Genomic DNA, 25,867 nt, shown 5'->3' on the forward strand with positions numbered 1-25,867 from the left:
TGTAAAGAACTTACCTCTGACATCCCCCTGTCCTTCCTTCCAATCACCTTAAAATTGTGCCCCCTTGCATTAACCATTTCCACTCTGGGAAAAACTCTCTGGCTGTCCACCCAAACTATTTCTCATCATCTTCTACATCTCCATCAAGTCACCCCTCCTCCTCCTTCACTCCAAAAAGAAAAGTCCTAGCTCACTCAACCTATCTGTTCCCAAAATATTCACTGTCTACCCTTCGGCAGAAGAGCCCTGACCTGCTGTGTGTTTACAGCATTTTCTGCTTTTGTTTCAGATCTCCAGCAGGTTTTTTTGTTTTCATTCCTTAAAACTTACTTAATCAAGCCTTTGACCACAGGTCCTGTAAGGTCTTTCTGCGCATTGGTATCAGATTTTGTCCCCAAAAGCACCTTAAGATATATTCCAACACTACAGATGCAAAATGAAGGTAAGTTGTGGTAAACTAGTGAGAATGTCATTCATTCAAAAATTATGTGGAAAATTATGAAGGAGAAGTCTCTCATTTTGTCCAAATCTTTCTGTCTATTAGTTAAAGCTTTCCAGGAAATAGACATGTGTCCTCAGAACAGAACCATGACAAGGTTGGGGTGTTGAAACGATAAGCAAGGGTGGCTTCTTGTAACATTTCCCACCTGATTTTCCAACTGTTCATTTCCTCCTTGCATGTTTTAGTGGCCGAACTTTAGATTTTAAGCAGGGTACTGAAAGATACCTCATTGTGCACTGCTCTGAATGATGGGTCAATGTTTTAGCTTACAGCTATAATCTAGAAGGAATTTCAGGCATGGACATGTATTGCTTCAATCAGAAAGCTAGAGCAGCCACATGAAAAAAAATATTTTAAAAGTCTGAAATGAAATTGGTTCTACATTCTCCAGAATTAATAAATATAAAAATAAGCAAGGATTACAAACTCAAAATGGGTGAAGAGAACTGAATGAAATGGTTAACAGAAAGACTTGCTCTGACCATTATTATCAATGCTGACTTGATTACACTCAACGTCTTCGGTTATTGGGCAGGCAAAGAGTCCTCCAGTGCGATTTGCATGTTGGTGCGATTGCGCACGAGCCAGAGGTGCTCCAATCAAAATCCTGCAAATAAACAAAAGAAAGGATTTTAGAGTGTGGCAGCAATAGACTGACAGACAATATACATCAGGGATATATAACTCAGTTTCTGAGTGGCAATCGGAGCTGGGCTGTGCGAAGGACTCTGCTATGTCGTCGGTAATTAGTTTTAACTGGAATACGCCACCCAACCTTTCATTAACATCTTTTGGTCAGCTTGAGATTATCTCAATGACATCAGCTGGTACCCTGGTGTCACAGGCCAGACACCAAGATATGCCAAGTTCAAAGTTCAAAGTAAAACTTACTATCAGAGTACATACATGTCACCGCATACAACACTGAGGTTCTTTTTCTGCGGGCATTCTCAGCAAATCTGTAGAGCAGTAACTGTAAACAGGATCAATGAACAACAAACTGTGCAAATGCAGATATAAATAAATAGCAATAAATAATGAGTATGAAATAACAATGTAACAGGGTCCTTACAGTGAGACCATCAGTTGTGGGAACACCAGAAGTAGGATGAGTGTGGTCACTGATGTGCCAGCTTCCCAGAGGGCAATCCGCTGAATGGCTTCTCTGATTGGCACCACACCCAATTCAACCAGAACCAAGGCACAAATGCAAACTTTCAACCATGGCTCAGTGGAGAGTAACACTGCTTCTCATTTAGAGATAATGATCAAGCCTCATTTTAGAGACGTGAACATATAATCTGGGCTGGTGCTCCAGTATATTAGAGTGGGAGGCACAGACATACGGATGAGACATTAAGCCATAAGACCATAAGACGTAGGAGCGGAATTAGGCCATTTGGCCCATCAAGTCTGCTCCACCATTCCATCATGGCAGATTTATTCTCCCCTATTCTGTTGCCTTCTCCCCATAACCTTCGACATCCTTACTAATCAAGAAACTATCAAGCTCCACTTTAAATATATCCAGTGACTTGGCCTCCATGGCCATCTGTGACAGGCCTGTACCTGCAGGCTTCTCTCAATCTCCATCCAGCTAATAGGAGTCACCTACCACATTTCTAATTCATCACCAGAAGCCTATTTTAACCTCTCATCCTTAGACCTTTGTTCACTCATTGAACCAGCTAGCCTCAACCAGTTGCTCCTAGCCTTCAGTTACCTTGTTGTCTGTGGCGTTTGTTCTCACTTGTTTTGTGGCCCCCTCATGGCTCATAGTTTTTTTAAAAGTCTATTCCCAAAGTTATCATTCATTGCTGAATCATTTCCACAGCTCTGCTTTTCGGTCAAGCTACCTCTACATTTCCTGACAGTGTGTGGCAATGAATTCCAAAGATTTACCATTCCCTGGATGAAGAAATTCTTCCTCATCTCTGTTCTAAAGGGATGTCCCTCTATTCCAAGTCTGTGCCCTCAGGTGCTAGACTCTCCCACTATATGAAACGTCCTCTCCACATCCATTCTATCTAGGCCTTTCAATATTTGATAGGTTTCAATAAGACCCTTGCTCATTCTTCTAAACTCTGGTGAGTACAAGCTCAGAGACTTCAAATGCTCCTCATACGTTAACCCTTGCATTCCTGGAATCATTCCCGTGAACCTCCTCTGGACTTTCTCCAATGCCAGCACATCTTTTCTCAGATAAGGGGCCCAAAACTGCTCACAATATTACAAGTGCAGTTTGACCAATGCCTTATAGAGCCTCAGCATTACCTGTACATCCTTGTTTTTATATTCTAGTCCTCTAGAAATGAATGCTAACATTGCATTTGCCTTCCTCATCCCCAATTCAATTTGCAAGTTAACCTTGAGCGAACCCTGCACGAGGTCTCCCAAGTTCCTATGCACCTCTGATTTCATTGTCTGGTATGGAGGGGCTACTGCACAGGACCAGAAGAAGCTGCAGAAGGTTGTAAATCTAGTCAGCTCCATCTTGGGTACTAGCCTACAAAGTACCCAGGACATCTTCAAGGAGCGGTATCTCAGAAAGGCAGCGTCCATCATTAAGGACCCCCAGCACTCAGACATTGTCCTTTTCTCACTGTTACCATCAGGGAGGAGGTACAGAAGCCTGAAGGCACACACTCAGCGACTCAGAAACAGCTTCTTCCCCTCTGCCATCTGATTCCTAAATGGACATTGAATCTTTGGACACTACCTCACTTTTAAAAATATACAGTATTTCTGTTTTTGTACGATTTTTAATCCATTCAATATACGTAATTTATTTATTTATTTATTTATTCTTATTTTTTTCTTCTGGATTATGTATTGCATTGAACAGCTGCTGCTAAGTTAACAAATTTTGGGACATATGCCAGTGATAATAGACCTGATTCTGACTTTCATTGTCAGTCACGGTTGCCTCATCATGCCTTTAGAATACTTCTTCTTTGGGATATATCTATCTTGTGCCTTCTGAATTGCTCCAAGAAACTCCAGCCATTACTGTTCTACCATCATCACTGCTAGTGTTCGCTTTCAATCTATTTTGGGCAGCTCCTCTCTCATGCCTCTGCAATTCCCTTTACTCCACTGTAATATCAATACATCTGCTTTTAGCTTCTCCCTCTCAAACTGCAGGGTAAATTCTACCATATTCTGATCACTGTCTCCTAAGGGTTCCTTTACCTCAACCTCCCTAATCAAATCTGGTTCATTACACAACACCCAAACCAGAATTGCCTTTTCTTTAAAGATTTCACTGGGATATTGCCCTCAAGTTCAGGAGTAACTTGCCCTTTTTGTACAGTCATACCTTCCCCTGAAGAAATCCGAATGATCCAAAAATCTGAAACCCTGCCCCCAACACCAATTCCTCAGCCAAATCATCTCATTCATCTGCCAAATCATCTTATTTTCCCCTCACTGGCATGTGGCACAGGCAGCAATTCAGAGATTACTACCCTTGAAATCCTACTTTTCAGCTTTCTACCTAACTCCCTATATTCTCTCTTCAGAACCTCATCCCTTTTCCTCCCTAAAATGTTGGTTCCAATATGTACCATGACTTCTGGCTGTTCAACCTCCCCAGCTGGAATGCTGAAGACCTGATCCAAGACATTCCTGACCCTGGCACTTGAGAGGCAATATACCATCCAGGTGTCTCTTTCATGTCCACAGAAACTCCTGTCTGCTCCTCTAACGGAAGGCCACTTCTGGAGTAGCCACATGTGCAGGAAATGTATCAATGATTTCTCGCTCTTCTAGGGGAGCCGTGGTTTTACAGCTTTCTCCAGAATAATCTCTCGAAATCTGTAAACTGATGAAAACTTTGATTATTCACTGTTAAAAACTGTGTTGCTTGGTTTGAGAGTTTTTAATGATGTACTAAGACACAATTATGGATTGGCTGACTTCCTTTTCCACAACACAAATTTTGTGCAATTCCCTTAGATAAGTATTTCAGTGGCTCAGAATTGGACTGTGTTGTGCACTCTGCATTTCAATTTCAGCAAAATAAAGTCAACCTGAAAGGAAAATTGTGGACTCACTGCAAAGTCCACATAGTCTGTGATTTCTTTCTCTGCATCTACCACACTAACACAAGGAGCCTAGACATGTGAAACTGCGCCGAGCACTCCCCTCGCCCCCATCAATCCACAGCCACTCACATCTCAGGCTTGAACCCACAATTCAACCAATTTCCTTAGAACATTCCAATTTCAGGATCAGTGGATTTTAAGATAATGTATTTTATTTTTAAAGGCATTATTATCTTAATGTCTTATGTATATTATCTAACATACCTATCAATATCTAATGTATTAGTAAGTAATGTATTAATTATTATCTAATAATACACCTTGAGGCCAGGAACACTGGCCAGTGATGAAGACCAGGAACCCTAGATGCCTCTTCTTCACCTCACCAGCTCCTCACTGCACTCTGCCAAAGATCAGAAAAGACTGGAGATCGAGTATGAGCTATTCTCGCTCAGAAGCGGGGTACATATACACTGATCCTTCAGAAAGGGAACCAATAAATTGAACAGGCTTGGTCTGGGATTAGATTTTCCTTCAATCCCTTGATCGAAAGTCATGCATGGCAAGAATAAATGAATGAGAAGTGATTTTAGTCGTTTGGAATTCGGTGCTTGGATTGGATCAGGTATGTGTTTATCTACTGTTGACTGTAGTATAAACCCAGTTTAAGGAGAAGTGTTGTGCTTTTACTCTTTCGGCATTCCCCAGTGAACTGTAGTACAGAGCCCTATTGTGCTGTTGGTATTTTAGGCAGTTTACTGTCCCTTAACTGTATTAAAACTCCCTGCCTTATTTGGACAGTCTCAAGCCTCGAGCCCTGGTGCTGCTATTTGAAGCACATTCCTGTAGAGTTCCATTCCATGACCAGACCTTCACACTCATATCATCATGCATGTGTTTCACCTTCACATAGGCTTCGGTTCAAATGCTAAACCGAGTCAGTTCACCTGCCACAGGACCTGGTCTGCTTGAGACACCAGTCTGCAGATACTGGAGGAACAAGAAAACAAACTGCAGGAGGAACTCGGCGGGTCAGGCAGGTGGGATAGTCAACCGTTCTGCTCCGGACACTGCACCAGGACCCTGCATGTCAATTATCCTATTTTCAGAGACATGATTCACAAAATTGGAATCAGGCTTATTATCACCAACATAGGTCATGAAATTTGTAGTTTTGTGGCACTAGTACAGAATAATACATAAAAAATTACAATAAGTTACAATAAAAAAAGGTAAATAAATAGAACAAAAGAGGAATACTGAGGTAGTGTTGATGGGTTCATTGTCCATTCAGAAATCTGATGGCAGAGGGGAAGAGGCTGTTTCTGAAACTTTGAGTGTGGGGCTTCAGGCTGCTGTATCCCACCTGGCAGTAGCAAGAAAAGGATATGTGAGGGATGGCGAGGGCCCTCAATGATGGATGCCGCCTTCTTGAGACACAGCCTTTTGAAGATCTCCTCAATGGTGGGGAATCTTCCACAGATGCTGCCTGACCCCCTGAGTTCCTCCAACAGATTGTTTCTTGCTTTGTCCACTTGACCTGTCCTCAGTCCCCACCTCCCCAATTCACCTGGCAACACACACACAAAGGGTTAATTCACAGTCTCTAATCTCCAATTAACCTACCAAGTTCTTCCCTTCCTACCGTCCCTCTTTCCAGCTGAAGCAGCAATTTACTTCTACATTCTCCAATTTTGTGTATTACATTTGGTGCCGAAGGTGCTGCCTCCTCTACACCAGACACCAAACTGCTGTATGGAGTACCTCCATTCAGTCTGCCACCATGATCTTGATCTTCCGGCTCCCAGTCATTTCAATTTCCCTCCCTACTCCCACTCTGATCTCTCTGTCCGCAGTCTCCGATGGCGTTCCATAGAAATTCAATTCAAACTCGAGGAGCAGCACGTCATTTGGGCACAGGCTCAACATTGAGTTCAAAGCTTCAGATGGCGATTCTGCCAGTCCTATTTGTAACTCATCTACCCACCTGGTTTTTGTTTTTGTTTTTATCCCAAAACTACCCCACTTACACTTTGCACCATCACCCCTTCTTTCATTCAATCTCTCCTTGTCTCTATCCTATTACAGACCTTCCTCTTTTTAATTCTCTGCTCCCCTCACTTCTTGTCCTGCATTCTCAGGCTCCATCTTTTCCCTGTTTTAATGAAAGGTCATATAAGCTGAAATGTTTAAGAGCCTGAAGAGGATGCAGAGGGGATGCTTCCTCCTGTGTAAGAGCATTCAGCTAGGGATTAAAAAGAATGGATTGTTCATATAAAATGGAGAGGAGGTGATTTTTTTTCCCCCTCAGAGGGTTGTGAATCTTGGAACTCGCTTCTTCAAAGGATGGTGGAAGCAGAGTTTTTGAATATTTTTAAGGCAGAGATATACCGGGTTGAGGTAAGGTCAGTTCATCCATGCTCTTATTCAATAGCAGAGTAGGTTCAAGGGGCTGATGGACTACCCCTGCTCCTAATTTGTATTTTTATTTATTTTAGTGAGATACAAAGCAGTATACTGTAGGCCCTTTCAGCCTTTCGGACCGCACTGCCCTGCAACTCCCAATTTAACCCTAGCCTAATCACAGGACAATTTTCAATGACCAATTAACCTACCAACTGGTACACCTTTGGACTGTGGGAGGAAACCAGAGCACCTGGAGGAAACACACGCAGTCACGGGAAGAACATACAAACTCCTTTTGGCAGTGTCAGGAATCAAACCCAGGTCTCCTGTACTGTACAGCATTATGCTAACCACTATGCTACCGTGCCACCCCGTATTCATATGGTTCACTCTTTATAGATGCTGACTACCTGCTGACACTTTTTGTTTCAAAAGAAAAGCTTCTTCTTAATAGACAGTGAAGTGACAGATTTCGATTTTCACCGATGAGATAGACAATGATAAACCCAGAAACCCATGTGAAATCTTTTAAAGTAACAAAAGCTCAGATGGACCCTGTTGCAATTCTGCTTTGTGTCCTGTGAACACTCTTGAAGCTATGATCCTAACCAAGATACAGCAAATTTTGAACTAACCCGGATCTATTATCACTGTTGCCTCTGTTCGGTTAAACGCTGAAATGGAAGAAGAGAGCTCAGACTGGGACTGAGAGCTGAAGAGACAATTGGAAGCTCAGGGAATCACTTCCATAATGAATTGAGATATTGTGGTCACCCAGCCTAATGTGGAGGAGATTATCTCAAGTTAACTAAATATAGTACATATCTTCTTCTTTGGCTGTCCATCGACTTTGATTGTTGTACGGTTGTACGGAAGACCGGCAGTTGCCCATGCTGCAAGTCTCCCCTCTCCACGCCACCGATGTTGTCTAAGGGAAGGGCAAGGGCCGATACAGCTTGGCACCGGTGTTGTCGCAGAGCAATGTGTGGTTAAGTGCCTTGCTCAAGGACAACATACTGCTTCAGCTGAGGCTCGAACTAGCAACCTTCAGATCACTAGACCAACGCCTTAGCCACTTGGCCATGCGCCAGCTGACCAAGTACATATTGTACATATATAGCAAATTAAAAGAATGGAAGCCAAGAGGATAAGAATGGAGGGGTAAAGGCGCAGATGTTGCACCTCCAGTGGTTGCATAGGATTCGGCTTGCTTGAAGATTTTGCACATTGATGAGCTACTGGAATCTCTGTTTTAAAAATGCGCTTGGAACCCACACAGCTTGAATAAACTCTGAGATTACAGAAATGTAGTTCATTTAATGCTAAACAGAGAAATAATGTACTTCCCTGTAACATACAACAACCCTAACAGTAGGCAACCGTACCTGTAACAGTAACCTGTCCCTGAAATCACTCAATTCCTCCAGTTATCCCAAGGAGCCTGTCACACACTTCTACCCTGTTACTGCTAGGGCTTTATAACCTTCTGTGTTTTTTTTTTCATTTATAACAAACCACTTGCTTGTTTGCAGAAAATGGTAAAGAAGCAACCAGATAATTGTAAGATTAAGTTAGAGAGAGAAAAAGGCATCTCCAGCAGTAGACGTAGAGAGAGAGAGAGAGAGAGAGAGAGAGAGAGAGAGAGAGAGAGAGAGAGAGAGAGAGAGAGAGACAGCAAGAGAGAGAACAAGAGAGAGAGAGAAAGAGAGAGGGTCTCCTTGTTACAATGCCACGTTCATACTGTTTCTATGTTGGGCATGAACAATCTATTTGCTCTACAGCCCCATCCCCAGATTCCAGCTCCTCTGAAGGCACCACTGCATTGGGTAAAATTCCATGCAATGTCCTCTGCTGCTTGACCAAAGTGGTTGCTTTCAGACTTCAGTTTTAATCGGCAAGATATTCCATACCCTGTCCTGCACTCTTTGCCACAGACATTGATGTGCTGGGTGAAATGTTCTCACCAGCCCGTGCCAATGGAAAATGACTGTAAAACTGGAGGTCCTCAAGGAAGAAAGACAAAGAGGCAGATAGACAGAGGAAAGGGAGAAACAAAGACGAAGAGAAATAGAAATGAGGCTTTCTCTAGGAGGAGGAACCCTGTCTTATTTCTCTTCACACCCCTTCCAACTTTAGAGCCCTGAACCAATTTAATGGCTCCAAATATTGTCCTGATCAAGATCAGTAATTCAGAAACTCAGAAACTGGGGCCCTGCTCAGCACCCCACCCACAATCAGAAGAGCTTTCTAAACTTGATTCACGGGGAGCTGTAATGTTCCCAATTTACCCTGCAGTACATTTGACCCAAAAATGGAGAAGGAAGCTGACATTGTCTCACATGTGGAGTTTTGTGTATGTTTTAAAAGGTCAGCATGGAAATAAGGTTTAAATTTAGGAGCTAAAGGCTGAAAGAGGGAAACCAGAGCAAACGTATCTGTCATCAGGAATCTCTTTGATGTTCTAGAGGATAGTAAACTCTGAATTTTGCCTCTTGGATTGTGACAGCATCTGATAAAAATCTTCGGTTATGAATAAGGCAAACAGCCCTGGATTCAGCCTCTTGTTAATGAATCTTTAGACAGCAATCTGTTTAACATGCATCTTTCCACTAGACCTTACAGGTTTATTTCATGAGCAATCTCATGCTGTCACCAGGCTACCTCCAGTACTTTCTTAGATCATGAGAATAAGGGAAAAAGAGGAATAAAAGGAGTGAAAGATTATGAACAACCCTTGCTACTACAGGTACAATCTCCCAAGTATTCTGGCTCATTGTCTCAAGTCCCTTTAAGCTCTGACCAAATTTCCTGGTAAGGGGAGAGAAAGGAAAAAGGCAGCAAGTTAAAATGTCTCCAAAGACCCTTCACTTCGCAGCGAAGACATAAAGAACCAAAATAATTTTAAAAGCTACTATTAGAGTCATAGAGTCATCAAGTACTACATCACTGAAATAGCCCCTTCGGCTGATCTAGTCCATGCCGAATTATTATTCTGCCTAGTGCCGTCAACCTGCCTCTGAACCATTGCCCTCCATACCCCTCCCATTCATGTACTTATCCAAACTTATCTTAAATGTTGAAATCGTCCCCACATCCACCCCCTCCACTGGCAAGTTGTTCCACACACTCGCCAGCCTCTATGAAGAAGTTCCCCCTCATGTTCCCCTTAAACATTTCACTTTTCACCCTTAACCCATGACTTTTGGTTCTAGTCTCACCCAACCGCACTGGAAAAAGTTGGCTTGCATTTGCCTTATCTATACATCTATCAAATCTCACCTTTGTCTTTTATTCTCGAGAGAATAAAGTCCTAACCTAGTCAACCTTTTCCTATAACTCAGGTTCTCAATTACCAGCAACATTCTTGTAAATTTTCTCTGCGCACTTTCAACAGTGTTTACATCTTTCCTGTAGGTAGGTGACCAAGACTGCACATAATACTCCCAATTAGGCCTGACCAATATCTTACACAATTTGAATATAACATCCCAACTCCTGTGCTGAATACGTTGATTTATGAAGGCCAATGTGCCAAAATTCTCTCTTTACGACTCTATCTACCTGTGACACCATTTTCGAGGTTCACTCTGGGTCCATTTTCCATTAATCAAAATTAAAGCCAAAAATTAAATATTTTGTAAGAAAACTGATGAAGTTGTAAGAAGAAACAAAGTTCATCAAAAATGTGCACACAACTTTCTGAAAATTCCTCTAAACTGCACTGAGAGAAACGTTTATAGCATGTCAATTTACATGACAACACTTTAGGAACCTCCAAATCTAGCAGCTCTCTCCCCATCTCTATCACGTTTGATACAAGAAAATAAAAATACAGTAAATCAGAGAATAGCCATAAGACTCCTTGAACCTCCACCACAAGTCAGTGCCAGGGCTGCCCCTGTGCCTCAAGAACACCTTCCCCTCATTTCCTATATCTCTAGATTCCAAGGTTGTCAAGCCGAGCGGTGGTAGTGGGGACAAGCTCCCACTACCTAAAAATGTTCCTCATGGCATGTGCCTCAAATAGCCTCTGACAACCAAGTCCAACTCCAGGCCTTTTCGTGTGGCTCAGCCTCTAAGCCCGGCGAAAATGTTTCTACTGACAGGAGAAGGAGCGAAGGCGGGTCCTGGTGCCTTAAAACCAGTGCTTCAGGTAGATGGAGCTCGTCAGCCTGGGAAGGCAGTCCATCTAAGAGAGGGAAAACTCTGATTTCAAACCTCCGCTGCCTTGCAGCCATACCCACTCATGGGAAAGTCTTCGGGAGTAAACCCTGAGGACAAATCTGGAGCTGGAGTCCCTAAGGCAGTCCGACCTTGTCTTCAACCTCGCTCTGGCAACTCCTGCGACGACACCGGTGCCAAGCTGTATCGGCCCTTGCCCTTCCCTTGGACAACATCGGTGTCATGGAGAGGGGAGACTTGCTGCTTGAGCAACTGTCGGTCTCCCATACATCCTTGCCCAGGCCTGCGCCCTGGAAACCATTCCAGGTACAGATCCCTGGTCTCGCAAGACTAACGGATGCCACCAGATACCTTGTAGAGTCCAGAAAATGTAACAATATCATTTGTCTGAGGTGGGGAACTCCAAAGGTTTACAACTTTGCACAAAGGAATTTCTCCTTATTTAATTCACCATCCCAAGACTATATCCCATACTCGTAGACAGTCCAGCCAGGGAAAGTGTCTCTTCACCCCTCTCAGAATCTTTGATGTAAAATGTAAATGATATGACTTCTCATCCTTCTGAACTCCAGAGAGTGGCAGCAAACCATTTCCTCTTCATAAGCCCTCACGCTAGGAAATGATCTTGTAAATGTACACTCCACAGTAGTCTGTTGTAGGTACAGAGAACAGGACTACACACAGTACTTCAAAGTGAGGTCCCACCAAAGATCTCTACAATCTCGGCAAGACTTTCTTATCTGTGAACTACATTTTCTTTGCAATAAAAGCCAATATACTGCTTGCCTTTTTAATTGCTTGCTGTACCTGCATATTGCTTTTCATGTCACCTCTCCCAGCACAACCAGATCCCTCTGTCAATACTTTTTGCTAAAAAGTATTTTACTTTTTCATTCTTCTTACTATTTTCCTACAATATGTGTCACCTGTCAAGCCCTTGCCCACTGCTCCACCTACATCCTCTTCAATCACTCTGCGTTCACATGTCCACCTTGGTTTATATCACCAGGAACTTTGGAAATGCTAGTGTCTTTTCACGTAATATAAACTGTGTGTCGCTGAGGGCCCAGGACTGATCACTGTGGCACACCTATGAGCAACAAGGATCTGTCTTATGACTTCAATTATAATTCACAGCATGTATCAATATACCGTGCATCTGAATGGCTTCCGATCCATGCAAGGGCTGCACAATTCCTCCAGGGGGAACTATTATTGACCTGAAACCAAAATTTCTGTCTACACTATCTCTTAGGCACTTTTGATGGCCTCCAGACACCAAACTTACAGTGCATAGAAATGTACATACAAGGATTTAGCAAGCCCTTGTCTGTAGCTCTGTAACTCAGTGGGGAACAAAGTTCTTGGGAATCCAGGAAGATAAAAATAGTTTCAGTCAAGTCAACGTATGTGCATGTTATAAAGACAGATACAAGCTGGATAAACACACGAGGGATAACAAAATAGAAAGAGATACTGATTAGGGAAAATGCAATGGTGGGAAGAGTTCTGAAAGGAGCTTACACCCTGGAAAGATGCCTGATCCTATCCTGTTTGATCTATGTAATTCAAAGTAATATTATTTGCTTTTCTGCATTCCCAAAGAAGGAATGAAGAGGAAAACAAAGGGTGGGCATCTCCTCATTCTTAACTGATTTCAAAGAGCCGAGTTAGAATTTATAGCTTCTTTGGAAAAGAAGAAAATAAAATTAATGAGCTGTCTTATGACTAGCACATAGTGAAGGTTTGGTTTGGCTACAAGTCAAACATCTCTTCAGGGAAAATGTAGCAGCAGTTTGGAAGTTGGTGTAATTTTCTGTAAGATAAATTAATTCTACACATGGCAGTGTTTACGTCAGTGCTGTGGTACACAATTGCCAATAATCAACAGCCTCAGTTAAAAAACAACTGATAACCTAACTTTTGAAGTTGTTTTTTAGTCACTGCCCACAAACTGGGTAAAAATCTGTCCCACTCAGCTCTAATGAACTGCAGTTAGATGTTAATGTTTTTCATTCAAGCTCGATAAGGCTCAAGTAAGCTTTCCTTTCTGATAGTATTGTTTTCTTTTACTTGATGATGTAATGGTTACTGTGCCTCTGAACACAGTTGCCCTTTAGTGCACAGGGGCATAAGGGCCTATGAAATAGGAGTAGGAAAAGGCCAATCAGCCCCTCGAGCCTGCAATACATGTCATGAATTCTTCAGACCAGTGTGGAGCACTACAGAGCAACAGGCCTTGGCACACTGACACACCTGAACATCACTGATTTGTTTTAACTAGAACTTGTTAAGTGACTGGCTTAGTCATTAAGTGTTCCTTGTGTTTTGTTGTGCTGCTTGTTTTTTGAATGCTGTTTCCTCATGCATCCTGTTTTTAGTTTATTGAATTTTGATTTTGGTACGCAGGGGTTTCCTGTGTTATATGCACTATTGAAGTTCATCATGACGAGCGTTCATTGCTGGGTCCTGGATTTGGGTCTGTGTACTCTGGTCCTCTTGAGTAAGTATGCTCTGAGTCATTTGTTATTCCTCTGTTACCTTCAACCTTCGAGCCTCGAGTTTACTCCGCACCTGGGTTTGCTTGCCTGAAGATCTCATTACAGCAGGACTCAGCCACCATGGACCCAGCAGAATTTGATCAATTCCACATGGCATTGACCTGCCAAAGAGAGGCAGCTGGATGGCATGAACATTTATTCCAGGAGACACTAGCATCATTGTAGAAAGACGCTGAAACCGGTAGGCAAGAGTTGTGTTCTTCAAGGATGGACTCGGGTTCTAAACATTCGCCTATGCATCCTGCTACATTTGCCCAGAACTACTGTGTGGGATTAATTAACTTCCAATTCTGTGTTCTCTAGCGTTCAAGTTACAACCCGCTAAGTTTCCCAGAGGCAGCCAGCTAACTTCTCCATTTGCATTGGGAGGTACGATCTATTGCTGACTATTCATTTGAGTTCCAGACCTTAGCTGCAGAGAGCAGGTGAAACATAGAGGCTTTGGTTGCCCTGTTTCAATGAGGATTAAAAGACCAACTCAAGCATGTTCTAGTGACCGGGGACCTGGTCGAGGATTTGAAGGAGCTTATGCATATGGCTATTAGAATTGCTAATCGCATATCTGAGAGAAGGAGAGAGAGGTGAGGTGAGTTTGCCCAGAGAGCCAGCTCTCAAAATTTCACAATGCCTTCTCCATTTCCACAATCTGAGACTCAGGCCAGATCCTTGCAGTCTTCTCCAGAGGAGCCCATGCAACTGGGAAGGACCCGGCTCTCCTCAGCAGAGTGAAGGAGATGACTGAAGCAGTGCAGTTGTCTATACTGGGGTAAGGCTGGCCATCTTCAAGTCTCTTGGCTCAAGATGTCAGGCAACTCCCAGGACTGTCGAGTGAGAGGAGAACTGTGATAGTCTCCAGTCTCTCCCAGTTCGACGAATTCTGGAGTGGTGTTACCTTCCCTATTGTCTTGGGGGGAACATCAACATTCCCTTGGGGTACTGGTAGACTCTGGTTCGGCAAGGAATTTTTTTTGATCTTGGACTTGCTGAGAGGATCTAAGTTCCCAAATTACGTCTCGACCAATCACTCACTGATTCAGGCCTGTACAGTTGACTGTTGGAATCTGGACAAATTTCCTATCTTTCTGTTCCTTGCCTGTTAATGATTGATATACATGAGGAGACAATTCAATTTCAACTTACTCAATCTCCAGATATTCCCCTAATCCTTGGATACCCATGGTTACTTTTCCATTTCTGAGAGAAGATATTGGTTTTCTGGCACCATTAAGGGGTGGTTAGCCCTTTGGCAGAATAGTTGTCATTCTAAAGGCTCTGAGAGACCAATCGGAGATTCCGAGAGATCAGCCAGAGATCCCAAGAAGCCAGTCGGAAGCCCCAAGAGGACAGCACAAGCCTGTGTTTCTGAGATTCCAGCCCATGGTTCCAAGAGGTCAACCCGAGTTTCCAAGATACCAATCATAAACAAGAGAAAATCTGCAGATGCTGGAAATCCAAGCAACACACACACAAAATGCTGGAGGAACTCAGCAGGCCATCTATGGAAAAGAGTACAGTCGATGCTATGGGCCGAGATCCTTAATCAGGATTGACGAAAAAAAGACAAGGAGTCAGAGTTAGAAGGTGGGGTGAGGGGAGGGAGTAACACAAGGTGATAGGTGAAACCGGGAGGGGGAGGAGAGGTGAAGTGAAGAGCTGGGAAGTTGTTTGGTGAAAGAGATATGGGGCTGGAGAAGGGGGAATCTGATAGGAGAGGACTGAAGACCATGGAAGAAAGAAAAAGGGGAGAAGCACCAGAGGGAGGTGATGGACAGACAAGGTGAGAGAGGGAAAAGGGAATGGGAATGATGAAGGAGAGGAGGGGTGGCATTACCTGTAAGTTTAAGAAATTGATGTTCATGCCATCAGGTTGGAGGCTACCCAGACGGAATATAAGGTGTTGCTCCTCCAACTTGAGTGTGCCCTCATTAGAACAGTAGAGGAGGCCATGGATTGACATGTCAGAATGGGAATGGGAAGTGGAGGTAAAATGGGTGGTCACTGGGAGATCCTGCTTCTTCTGGCAGACAGAGCTTAGGTGCTTGGTGAAGCGGTCTCACAATCTGTGTTGGGTCTCACAGGGAGGCCACACAGGGAACACTGGATACAGTAGATGGCCCCAACAGACTCACAGGTGAAGTGTCACCTCACCTGGAAGGACTGTTTAGGGCCCTGAATGGTATTGAGGGAGGAGGTGTAAGGGCAGCTGTAGCACATGTTCTACTCGCAAGTATTGTGCCAGGAGGGAGATCAGTGGGGAAGGACAAATGGACAAGAGAGTCGCATAGGGAGCGATCCCTGCTGAAAGCAGAAAGTGGGAAAGAGGGAAAGATATGCTTGGTGGTGGGATCCCATTGGAGAAGGCAGAAGTTACAGAGAATTATGGGCCGGATGCGAGGCTGGTAGGATGGTAGGTGAGGACGAGGAACCCTATCCCTGGTGGGGTGGCAGGAGGATGGGGTGAGAGCAGACATGTGCAAAATGGAAGAGATGTGATTAAGGGCAGTGTTGATGGTGGAGGATGGGAGGTCCCTTTCTTTGAAGAAGGAGGACATCTCCTCAGTTCTGAAATGAAAAGGCTCATCCTGAGAGTAGTTGCAGTAGAGACAGAGGAATTGAGAGAAGGGGATAGAGTTTTTACAAGTAGCAGGGTGGGAAAAGCTATAGTCCTGGTAGCTGTCAGGGTCAGTGTGTTTATAATAGCCATCAGTAGATAAACTGTCTCCAGAGACAGAAACAGAGAGATCGAGAGGTGTCGGAAATGGACCAGGTGAATTTGAGGGCCAGGTGGAAGTGGGAGGCAAAGTTGATGAAGTCGATGAGCTCAGCATGGGTGCAGGAAGCAGCACCAATGCAGTTGTCGATGTAACGTAGGAAAAGTGGGAGGGCAGCTACCAGGGTATGCTTGGAACATAGACTGTTCCACGTAGCTGACAAACAGGCAGGCATAGCTGGGACCCATGTGAGTGTTTGAAGGAAGTGGGAGGAGCCAAAGGAGAAATTATTGAGAGTGAGGACAAGTTCTGCTAAACGCAGGAGAATGGTGGTGGAGGAGAATTGGTTGAGTCTGGTGTCCAGAAAGAAATGGGGAGCTTTGAGGCCTTCCTGGTGGGGGATGGAGGTATATAGGGACTAGACATCCATGGTGAAAATAAGATGATTAGAGCATCTTATCCTTCCTCAGACCCATCTGAAAAGGGCAAGCCCTTATTTTCAAACTATATTCCTGAACTCCAGATACTCCCATTAGAGGGGACATCCTTTCAGCATCTATCTTGTCCACCCCCTTCAGATTCTTACATATTTTGGTAAGTGGTTACTTTTCATAGGAAAGTCTCAAGGTTAAATGAGAAATTCTGCATTTCATGTGAAAACATTTTGGGATCAGTGAGTACTACAACAGAATTTACCCTCAAACTGAACCTATGATAGTGCTCAAATAAATAAAGGAGAAAACTCAACTGGCATCAAGATTTTAACTAGTTCTGTGCTGTATCCTCTAAGAGCCCTGTAATTACACAGTACACTATGAGTGCACACATACTTATGTGTTTATCATTCAGTTACTTTATACATTTGTTGAGACATTAAGGGAGTTTTAGCTAAATGGGGTAAGCCTTCCTACTCTTATATCCCACAACATCTGGCTTCTGTATCCTTGCACTCTTTGCTTGGAGAAGGGTGTGAGGGATCAGTGGGTTCATTAGCAATCCAACATGCCACAAAATATACACTTCTCCCATATTTATATGACCATAACTAACTTTACACCAGCCAATTTCAAGAGGGAGGGAGCTGTAATCTTTATGGGCTGCCACACCCCATTGAATGCGATGATCCTCTGGGTGTCAGGGCTGAATTTCCAGGCTTTATTCACTTGGGCTGTCTAGATTGGGGTTTGAACTCCACACCTGAAACAGGCTTGAAATGGTACCACTGAGCTAAATGTTCACTCCATCCTTAAGAATTAAATGATTAACCTATACAATAGAGTCAGATTAAATTCTATTCCCAGAAAGGATGATTCAATCAAATTGATTTGTAAATATAATTTTGGGCTCCTTCAGTTATATTTGTGGTCCTAATAAATCATCAAAAAAAATCAAGACAAAGAACAGATTGGAAGGGAATAACTATAGGGGTACATCCTCGTGCAATTAGGGATGGGCATAGGAGAGTTTTACTGGGAAGAGGCAAAGAATATGGAGAAGGAAAAGCACAGTATATAGTTGAATTATCCCAAATGCACCTGCCACTGAGAACAGTTAGTCCATCCACTAGTACATAGTGTTACTTCATTTTTATTTAGTAAACGTAAATAGCAACATAGAGCGAAGAAGACAGCAATATTTTCAGAAACACAAGAAAATCTGCAGATGCTGGAAGTCCAAAGCAACACATACAAAATGCTGGAAGAACTCAGCAAGTCAGGCAGCATCTATGGAAAAGAGTAAATAGTCAAAGATAATAGCCGAGACCCTTCATCAACACTGGGAAGGAAGGGCAAAAGTCAGAAAAAGAAGGTGGGAGTAGAGGAGGACAATGTATAAGGTGGCAGGTGATAGGTGAAACCAGGCAGGGGTTAAGTAAAGAGCTGAGAAGGACCACCAGAGGGAGGTGATTCAGGTAAGAAGGGAAGGTGTGAGAGGGAAACAAGAATGGGGAATGGTGAGGGGTGGGGAAGCAATTACTAAAAGTTTGAGAAATTGATATTCATGTATTCATGCCATCAGGTTGGAGACTGCCCAGCATGTTACTCCTCCAACCTGAGTGTGGCCTTATCCTGGCAGTAGAGACCATGGACTGACATGTTGGAATGTGAATGGGAACTAGAACTGAAATTTTTAGGCTAGGTACATACTGTGAAGTTATATGTGTGAAAGGTTCTTCTCTCAAGGTTTCAACCCATGATAAATAAAGGGTTCAGTCACAAGGGCAGGCTGCCCCTGCAGAGATTACATCAGGAGTAGGATACAAAGGTAGAGAATTGGTTGGCCTGCACATGAGGAAGCACAGGACTTATCACAGTATTTATGTATTAGCTTTAATGCCTCTGTGTGGTTTAGTGGAGTATAACCTGACAGTATATATGGGAAGGTCATGAACTAATTACTCCTTAGGATAATGAATTTCATGAGGAAATGTCATGTTTCAGACATCCAGTATTAAGTTCTTCAGTGGTGAGTCAAGTCCTCAACCTGCATGAAATGGACTGCTTAAGTCCATAAGAATAAAGGTCCAAGTTAATTGGTTAATTGATAGAGTCAAAGAAAAACACAGCACAGAAACAGGCCCTTCAGCCCATCTAGTCCATGCCAAAAATAATTTCAACTGACTACTCCCATCAACCTGCACCTGAAACATAGCCCTCTGTATCCCTACCATCCTTGTACCTATCTAGACTTCTCTTAAACATTGAAATTGAGCTCGCATGCACCAATTACGCTGGCAGCTTGTGCTACACGTTCACAGCCCCCCGAATGAAGAAGTTTCCCCTCAAGTTCCCCTTAAATTTTTCACCTTTCACCCTTAACCTATGACCTCTGGTTGTAGTCCCACCCAACCTCAGTGGAAAAAAGCCTGCTTGCCTTTACCCTATCTATACTCCTCATTATTTTGTACACCTCTATCAAATCTCCTCTCAGTCTTCTACATTCTAAGGAATAAAGTCCTAACCTATTCAATCTTTCCTTAAAACTCAGGTCTTCCAGATCCTGTAACATCCTTGTAAATTTTCTCTCTACTCTTTCAACTTTAAAACATCTATTGGCCACTAAAATGGACAAACATACAAAGAACATTTAAAGGCAGATTTCACACATCGATCCACCCTGGGCATGAGAATTTTCAGTGGAGAACAGTGCTCTTGATAAAGAAATCAGGGAAACAGGGCAAGAACATTTCAGCCCTATCTCAGGTTTGTATGAAACTAAAGAAAGAGAGGGTATCAGTGTGGATGTTCAGAGGCTTGCCTCAATGTTCAGACCATGACTGATGCTCTCAACAAGGTCTGAATAGTTAGGTGCTGCTCAAAAATCATCAGCAATATGAGAATTAAAAAATCGAAAGTGGAGAAATACTGTAACTCAACACTTCGAAAAAGACGGAGAACAAGAGGCCAATGTAAGAGCAATTCTTGGATTAATGATGAAACTTACATAGAGACTAAAACACTAAAGGAGGAGGTCAGCCACTTGGCCACTGGTCAGGGCACAAAAGCTAATAGTGTCCTCAGATCACCAAGGAATGACTTAAGATCAGAATTAGATGTTTTTTCTATGCAACCTTTGATTGTGGTCAATTTTCTGCATACACACATGCTGAGGAAAGAATGAAAACAAACTTACTGTGATAATATTTAGCATTATTTTTACTGCACAGAATATACTTGGTGCCATTTTAAGTGCCAGAATGATTTGGGCACTACTTTGGAATGGAAACTGACAGAATTACAATAGATGTACAGTGGAGAGATACGCCACTCAGCCCAACAAGTCTATGCCAGTCTACAAGCTCCACACCTTCACATTCCCATTCACCTAACCCTATCAGGGTAACATACATTCTTTTACTTCAAAGACTTTTCTTGAGACATGTGACTGATTTAATAGTAGATGCAAGACACACACAAAATGCTAGAGTTAATCAGCAAGTAAGGCCCCATCCATGAATAAACAGCTGACATTTCAGGCCGAGACCGTCCATAAGGATGAGAAGCATTGACCCCTCCATAGATGCTGCCTGACCTGCTGCATTCCTCCAGCGTTTTGTGTGTGTTGCTCAAGATTTCCAGTTTATAATAGTAGTTGTTAATCCCTTATGCCATAAATGGAAGAAGTTGCCATTTGCTTACAGTTTGCCATTAGTTTACAGTCTGCTCTCGAGTTATTTCAGCACCAGATAATACTTAGTAAGGCAGAAACTGATTGGTTGTCCTGTCTGACAAACAAGGGGCTTGTACTGTATACTCTTTTGCTAACGTTCATTTTCAAAGGGTGACTGGAGGTTTCGACCCTTACGAGCAATCAGGGAATTCCCACAAATTCCAGCAACTCAGCATTACTAAACATCAGCTACATGAGGAGAAGTAGGCTGAATCCTTAAAGAATTACAGGCCAAAATCCTGGGCACAAGCCACAGAAGCGTTGTTTTAATTCTGTACATTCCTTCCTCTCAATTCCCAATGAAGGCAGAGTGCTGGAACGACTAAAATATCATTGAGCTTGTCCTTTATCCTCGCCCTCCCTATCACCCCAGGCCTGATTTTTCCTCTCTTCCTTCCTATTGGTTTTTGTCACAAGCTATATTAAATGAATGGTTTGATGTGTGGTTAGATTTTGTCTTATTGTTTGAAGGCAGTATAAGAATAGTACGGGCCTCAGTAAGCTTGTTTCTCTCTTTCTCTCTCACACACACACACTCTGATTCTCTCTCTCTCTCTCTCTCTCTCTCTCTCACACACACACACACACACACACACACACACACTCTCTCTCTCTCTCTCTCTCTCTCTCTCATCCTATTCCAGCTGTACTGAAGGACTCCATACTTCATACTTTGGGAGTTCATATGCAAACATCTACAACATCTCCAGCAACAGTGACTAGTACAATTCAGGACATCCCTTTCAATTCTTTATTCCTTTTTTCTTTCTATTGGAAGTGAAACATTATTGACAAATGAGATAGGAAACCCAAAGCATTCTTCCTACTTCCATCGATGTTCATGTGGTCCAGAAGCTAGGGATATTAACTGACAAACTATACCAATACTAATATTTCTCCATCTTACCAAAACCAGGATTGCGAAAATAAATAAACTGAGTTAACATGAAAACATTTCTGTTATATCCACTATTTTCCATTCTTAATTAATTTTAGATAACATTAGTAAACACAAAGTGCACTGCAGATGCTGTGGTCAAATCAAGACGTACAAACAAGCTGGATGAACTCAGCAGGTCGGGCAGCATCCGTTGAAAGAGGCAGTCAACGTTTCGGGTCAGGACTAAAGAAGGAGGGGGCAGGGGCCCTATAAAGAAGGTGCGGGGAGGGTGGAAAACCAATCAGAGGAAAGATCAAGGGGTGGGGGAGGGGAAGCAGGGAGGGGATAGGCCAGAGAGGTGAAGAAGGAATCTAAGGGGAAAGCACTATGGCTAGTAGAAGAAGGCAGAGTCATGAGAGAGGTGATAGGCAGCTAGAAGAGGAGACAGAGTGAAAGTGGGATGGGAGAATGGAGACGGAGGGAATTACTGGAAGTTGGAGAATTCGATGTTCATACCAAGGGGCTGGAGTCTACCCAGACGGTATATGAGATGTTGCTCCTCCAACCTAAGTTTGGCCTCATCATGGCAGTAGAGGAGGCCATGTATGGACATAGCCGAATGGGAATGAGAGGGAGAGTTGAAGTGAGTGGCAACCGGGAGATCCTGTCTGTTGTGGCGGACGGAGCATAGGTGCTCGACGAAGCGGTCCCCCAATCTGCGTCGGGTCTCCCCGATGTAGAGGAGGCCGCACCGGGAGCACCGGATGAAGAACATTAGTGTTCTTCAGGCAACCTGGAATAACTCGGATTAAGATGACTGGAAAACAAAATACCACCTCAGGACTTGAGCAATCTAGGTTAACACCCCCAGTGCAGAACTGAAGGAGATGACATTAAACCAAGATTTATTTCCATCTTTGAGTAAGTACAGAAAGGTGCATTTTCAGTAAAGCAAATGGGAACAGGCCATCCCCTTTATGCCAAACCATCACTGCTTCCTCAACTGGCAACATAAAAATATTAACATCCTCTTCTCAGCATCAAACAACATTTGACCAACAATAGTGATTGAATCTTCAACAAGAGAAAATCTGCAGATGCTGGAAATCCGAGCAACACACACAAAATGCTGGAGGAACTCAGCAGGCCAGGCAGCCTCTATGGAAACAAGTACAGTGGATGTTTTGGGCCAAAACTCTTTGACTGGACTGGATTAAAAAAGGTGATGAATAGATTTTAAAGGTGGGGGCAGGGGAGAGAGAACTACCAGGTGATAGATGAAACTTGGAGGAGGAGGGATGAAGAAAGGAGCTGGGAAGTTGATTGTTGAAAGAGACAGAATGTTATGGAAGAAAGATGGCTGAGTTTCTGGGAGCAATTCAGAAGGTGCAGGATAGATACATCCCAAATATGTTTTATTCTAAAAGCAGGATGATGCAACCGTGTCTGACAGGTGAAGCCAAAGCCAATATAAAAGCAAAAGGGAGGGTATATTAGAGCAAAAATTAGCTGGAAATTCAAAGATTGGAAAGCTATTAAAACCCACAGAAGAGTCATGGGGTCATAGAAAAGTACAGCACAGAAACAGGCCATTCAGTCATCTAGTCCATACTGAACCTGCCTACTTCCATCAACCTGCATACCCCTACCATCCATGCACCTATCCAAACTTCTTTTAAATGTTGAAATCGAGCTCATATGCACCACTTGTGCTGGCAACTTGTTCCGCAATCTCACGACCCTCTGAGTGAAGGAGTTTCCCTTTACGTTCCTCTTAAACATCTCACCTTTCGCCCTTAACTCATGACCTCTGGTTTTTGTCCCACCCAACCTCAGGCAACTAAAAAAGCCATAAGGAGAGAGAAGATGAAATATGAAGGTAGGCTGGCCAATAATATCAAAGAGGTTACCAAAAGCATTTCTCAGATATATAAACTGTAAAAGAGAGGCAGGACCACTGGAAAATGATGTTGGACAGGTAGTAATGGGGGACAAGGCAATGGTGGATGAACTACATAAGTATTTTGCTTCAGTCTTCACTGTGGAAAAATGAAATCAATCCTCAATCCTTCAAAGAGTTGACATAGAATTTCTTGTGGTAGGTAATTTCCTGATAGAACAATCTGCTGCTATATCAATAGTTTTCTCTAATGATTTGCATTTTTATTTCTACTTTTATGTTGGAGTCTTGCAGTTTCCAGCCATTTCTACAAATCACATCTATTTCTCTCCACTTGATATCATCATCCTTTCCATGGGCATTGGCAGGGACTGACATTCTCAATTATGCACTCCTGGGTGCCCTGTGACTGAGCTGACATTTTGTCCTGTTTCCTACTAAACTGCCCCACTCAGGTCTCTCTGTACTCCGACCGGCATGTGGTTATATGAAAATTAAGCACATGCCAGTCGGTCCTTTTATTTTAATCGCTACGACATGGGTTTACTGACTCTGTGCAACCAGGAAAATCTCAGCACATGCCGCTTGATGAGCTTTGAGCTCCTGTGGTGAGTGTGGTTGATCTACTGAGGGTGTAGGTGCTTCAAAGAGCTTCTTCAAACTGTTGCTATTTTTTTTAGTCAGGCACCAAGTATACGCCAGTAATGGTGACTAGCCTCATCGCTTGTGTATTGAGAGTGGTTTGCGTGCTCTCTTGTAGTGCTGGTAGGTACAATGCAATAATATCCAGAAGGTACCAAGAGCTTCGGACCATGGATGTAAAATTTATCGCAGACTCACAGTAATTAACATGTGTTTATGTCACAAGTCTGATGTGTACATCACTTGTACATATTTGCTTAGAAAAATAGAGGGCTATGGGTAACCTGAGGTAATTTCTAAGGTAGGGACATGTTCAGCACAGCATTGTGGGCCAAAGGGCCTGTATTGTGCTGTAGGTTTTCTATGTTTCTATGACCTAATTCTTGGAAATCAGCGTATGAACGTAACAACAGCAGGGCATTCAGCCATCAAGCCTGTTCCATTACACAATGAGATCATAGCTGATTTGTATTTGAACAAAAATCCACCAGTTTTGACATTTTCAGCAGGCCCTGAGCCTTAGCAGTCAGCTGTGGGAAGGACAAACTTTAGATCCCACTGTGTGCAAATGTGTTGCTCAAATTTTCAAATTTTATCCATTTGTTCTGGAGCCCCACATACCCCATCAACTCCTCAAATCATTTTAACCATGCTATTTCAAGGAAATACAAGTCTCATCTTTGTAATTTGCTCTTATAAATTAGGCTTTTGTCATTCTGGTGAATTTCCTTTGCATCTCCTTCAAGGGCTGGTATTTCCTTCCTGAAGTGCTGCACCCAGAACTGAACTCAGCACTCATGATGGGGTCTGAGCAGTACTTTAGAAAAGCAGGCAACATTTAAACATGAAGCCCACAAAGTTGAGAAAGCTTTCATCTTCCTTAAGTGGAAGTGACCTCAGCTGACAGCTTAAATATGACTGAGTCAGAATATTACAGAGAGCAAAACACTTTAGCAAGATGCAGTAAAGGGAGTGGACACCAGCTAAATATTAACTGTGATTCAGATCTTCCTATGCAATCAGAATACTGCCTCACACATTATTAATAACTGTGAAGTTTCATTGCTTACTTCCATCAACAGAATAGCATTCTCCTGATCTCTTATCAGGCATCAAATGCCTGTATGCTTTCATGTTAAATGTCATTCAGCCATACATGAATACAGGGAAATGAAACATAACTCTGGGGATGAGCAGCAGAACACAGTACCAGCAGTCACACACAGCACAAGGCACATATAAGATAGCAAGAATATCTGATAGCAGTAAAACACAGTCACACAAAAAAAAAATCATCCTAGTCCCTGAGTCCATGAATGTTGCAGCAGTCTGCAGTCAAGCCCAATATAGCTTGTCTTCTGCTGGGCAAACACTCGGTGGGGCTGCTCTGCACCATTCCAGCATTCCTGTGGGATGCCCGACTCCTAAGCTTCCCCCTGGGCAGCTGCAAACAGGCGACGCCACAGCTCGAGGCCACACACCTCCCCTGCCGTTCGCCAATCAACCAATGAATTGGACTTGCAACCTTTCACACCACCAATGTCCAACAGGGCCTTGCAATCACGAGGAAAGCAACTAAGACAATCACTCGCTCTTAGACTGCACACCTTCATGCACCCACTCCAACACCGCCCTGACGCAGGGAGTAGCACAATTCATACCCTCCATCTCCTTCGGTCTCTCGCAACTTGCTGATGGGGCAGACCTGTAGTATTTAAATCCTTATGTCCAGCAGAGCCTTGTGATTGTAAAAAAATGTTTAAAAAAGAATAACATCTTTGGTTGACCCCGTGGATGCCACTGCATTCGAGCCCATCACCATCTTATCAGAAAAATATGATCACTGACTTTGAGAGTATAGTTACCA

The 25,867-nt window shown here is 43.1% G+C and overlaps 1 protein-coding gene across 4 annotated transcripts in view; it reads right to left on the minus strand.

The window, feature by feature from the left end:
* The window catches only part of LOC140741179 (integrin alpha-7-like), a 193,580-nt gene that overhangs the window by 105,748 nt on the left and 61,965 nt on the right, over nt 1-25,867 (minus strand). For all 4 annotated transcript variants that reach the window (XM_073071050.1, XM_073071049.1, XM_073071052.1 and 1 more), the window contains exon 2: nt 985-1,109. In XM_073071050.1, the coding sequence (XP_072927151.1) occupies nt 985-1,109 (125 nt within the window). The remainder of the gene's footprint in view (nt 1-984; nt 1,110-25,867) is intronic.

The sequence above is a fragment of the Hemitrygon akajei genome, chromosome 18, assembly GCF_048418815.1.
Source record: "Hemitrygon akajei chromosome 18, sHemAka1.3, whole genome shotgun sequence".
NCBI classification, from domain to species: Eukaryota; Metazoa; Chordata; class Chondrichthyes; order Myliobatiformes; family Dasyatidae; genus Hemitrygon; species Hemitrygon akajei.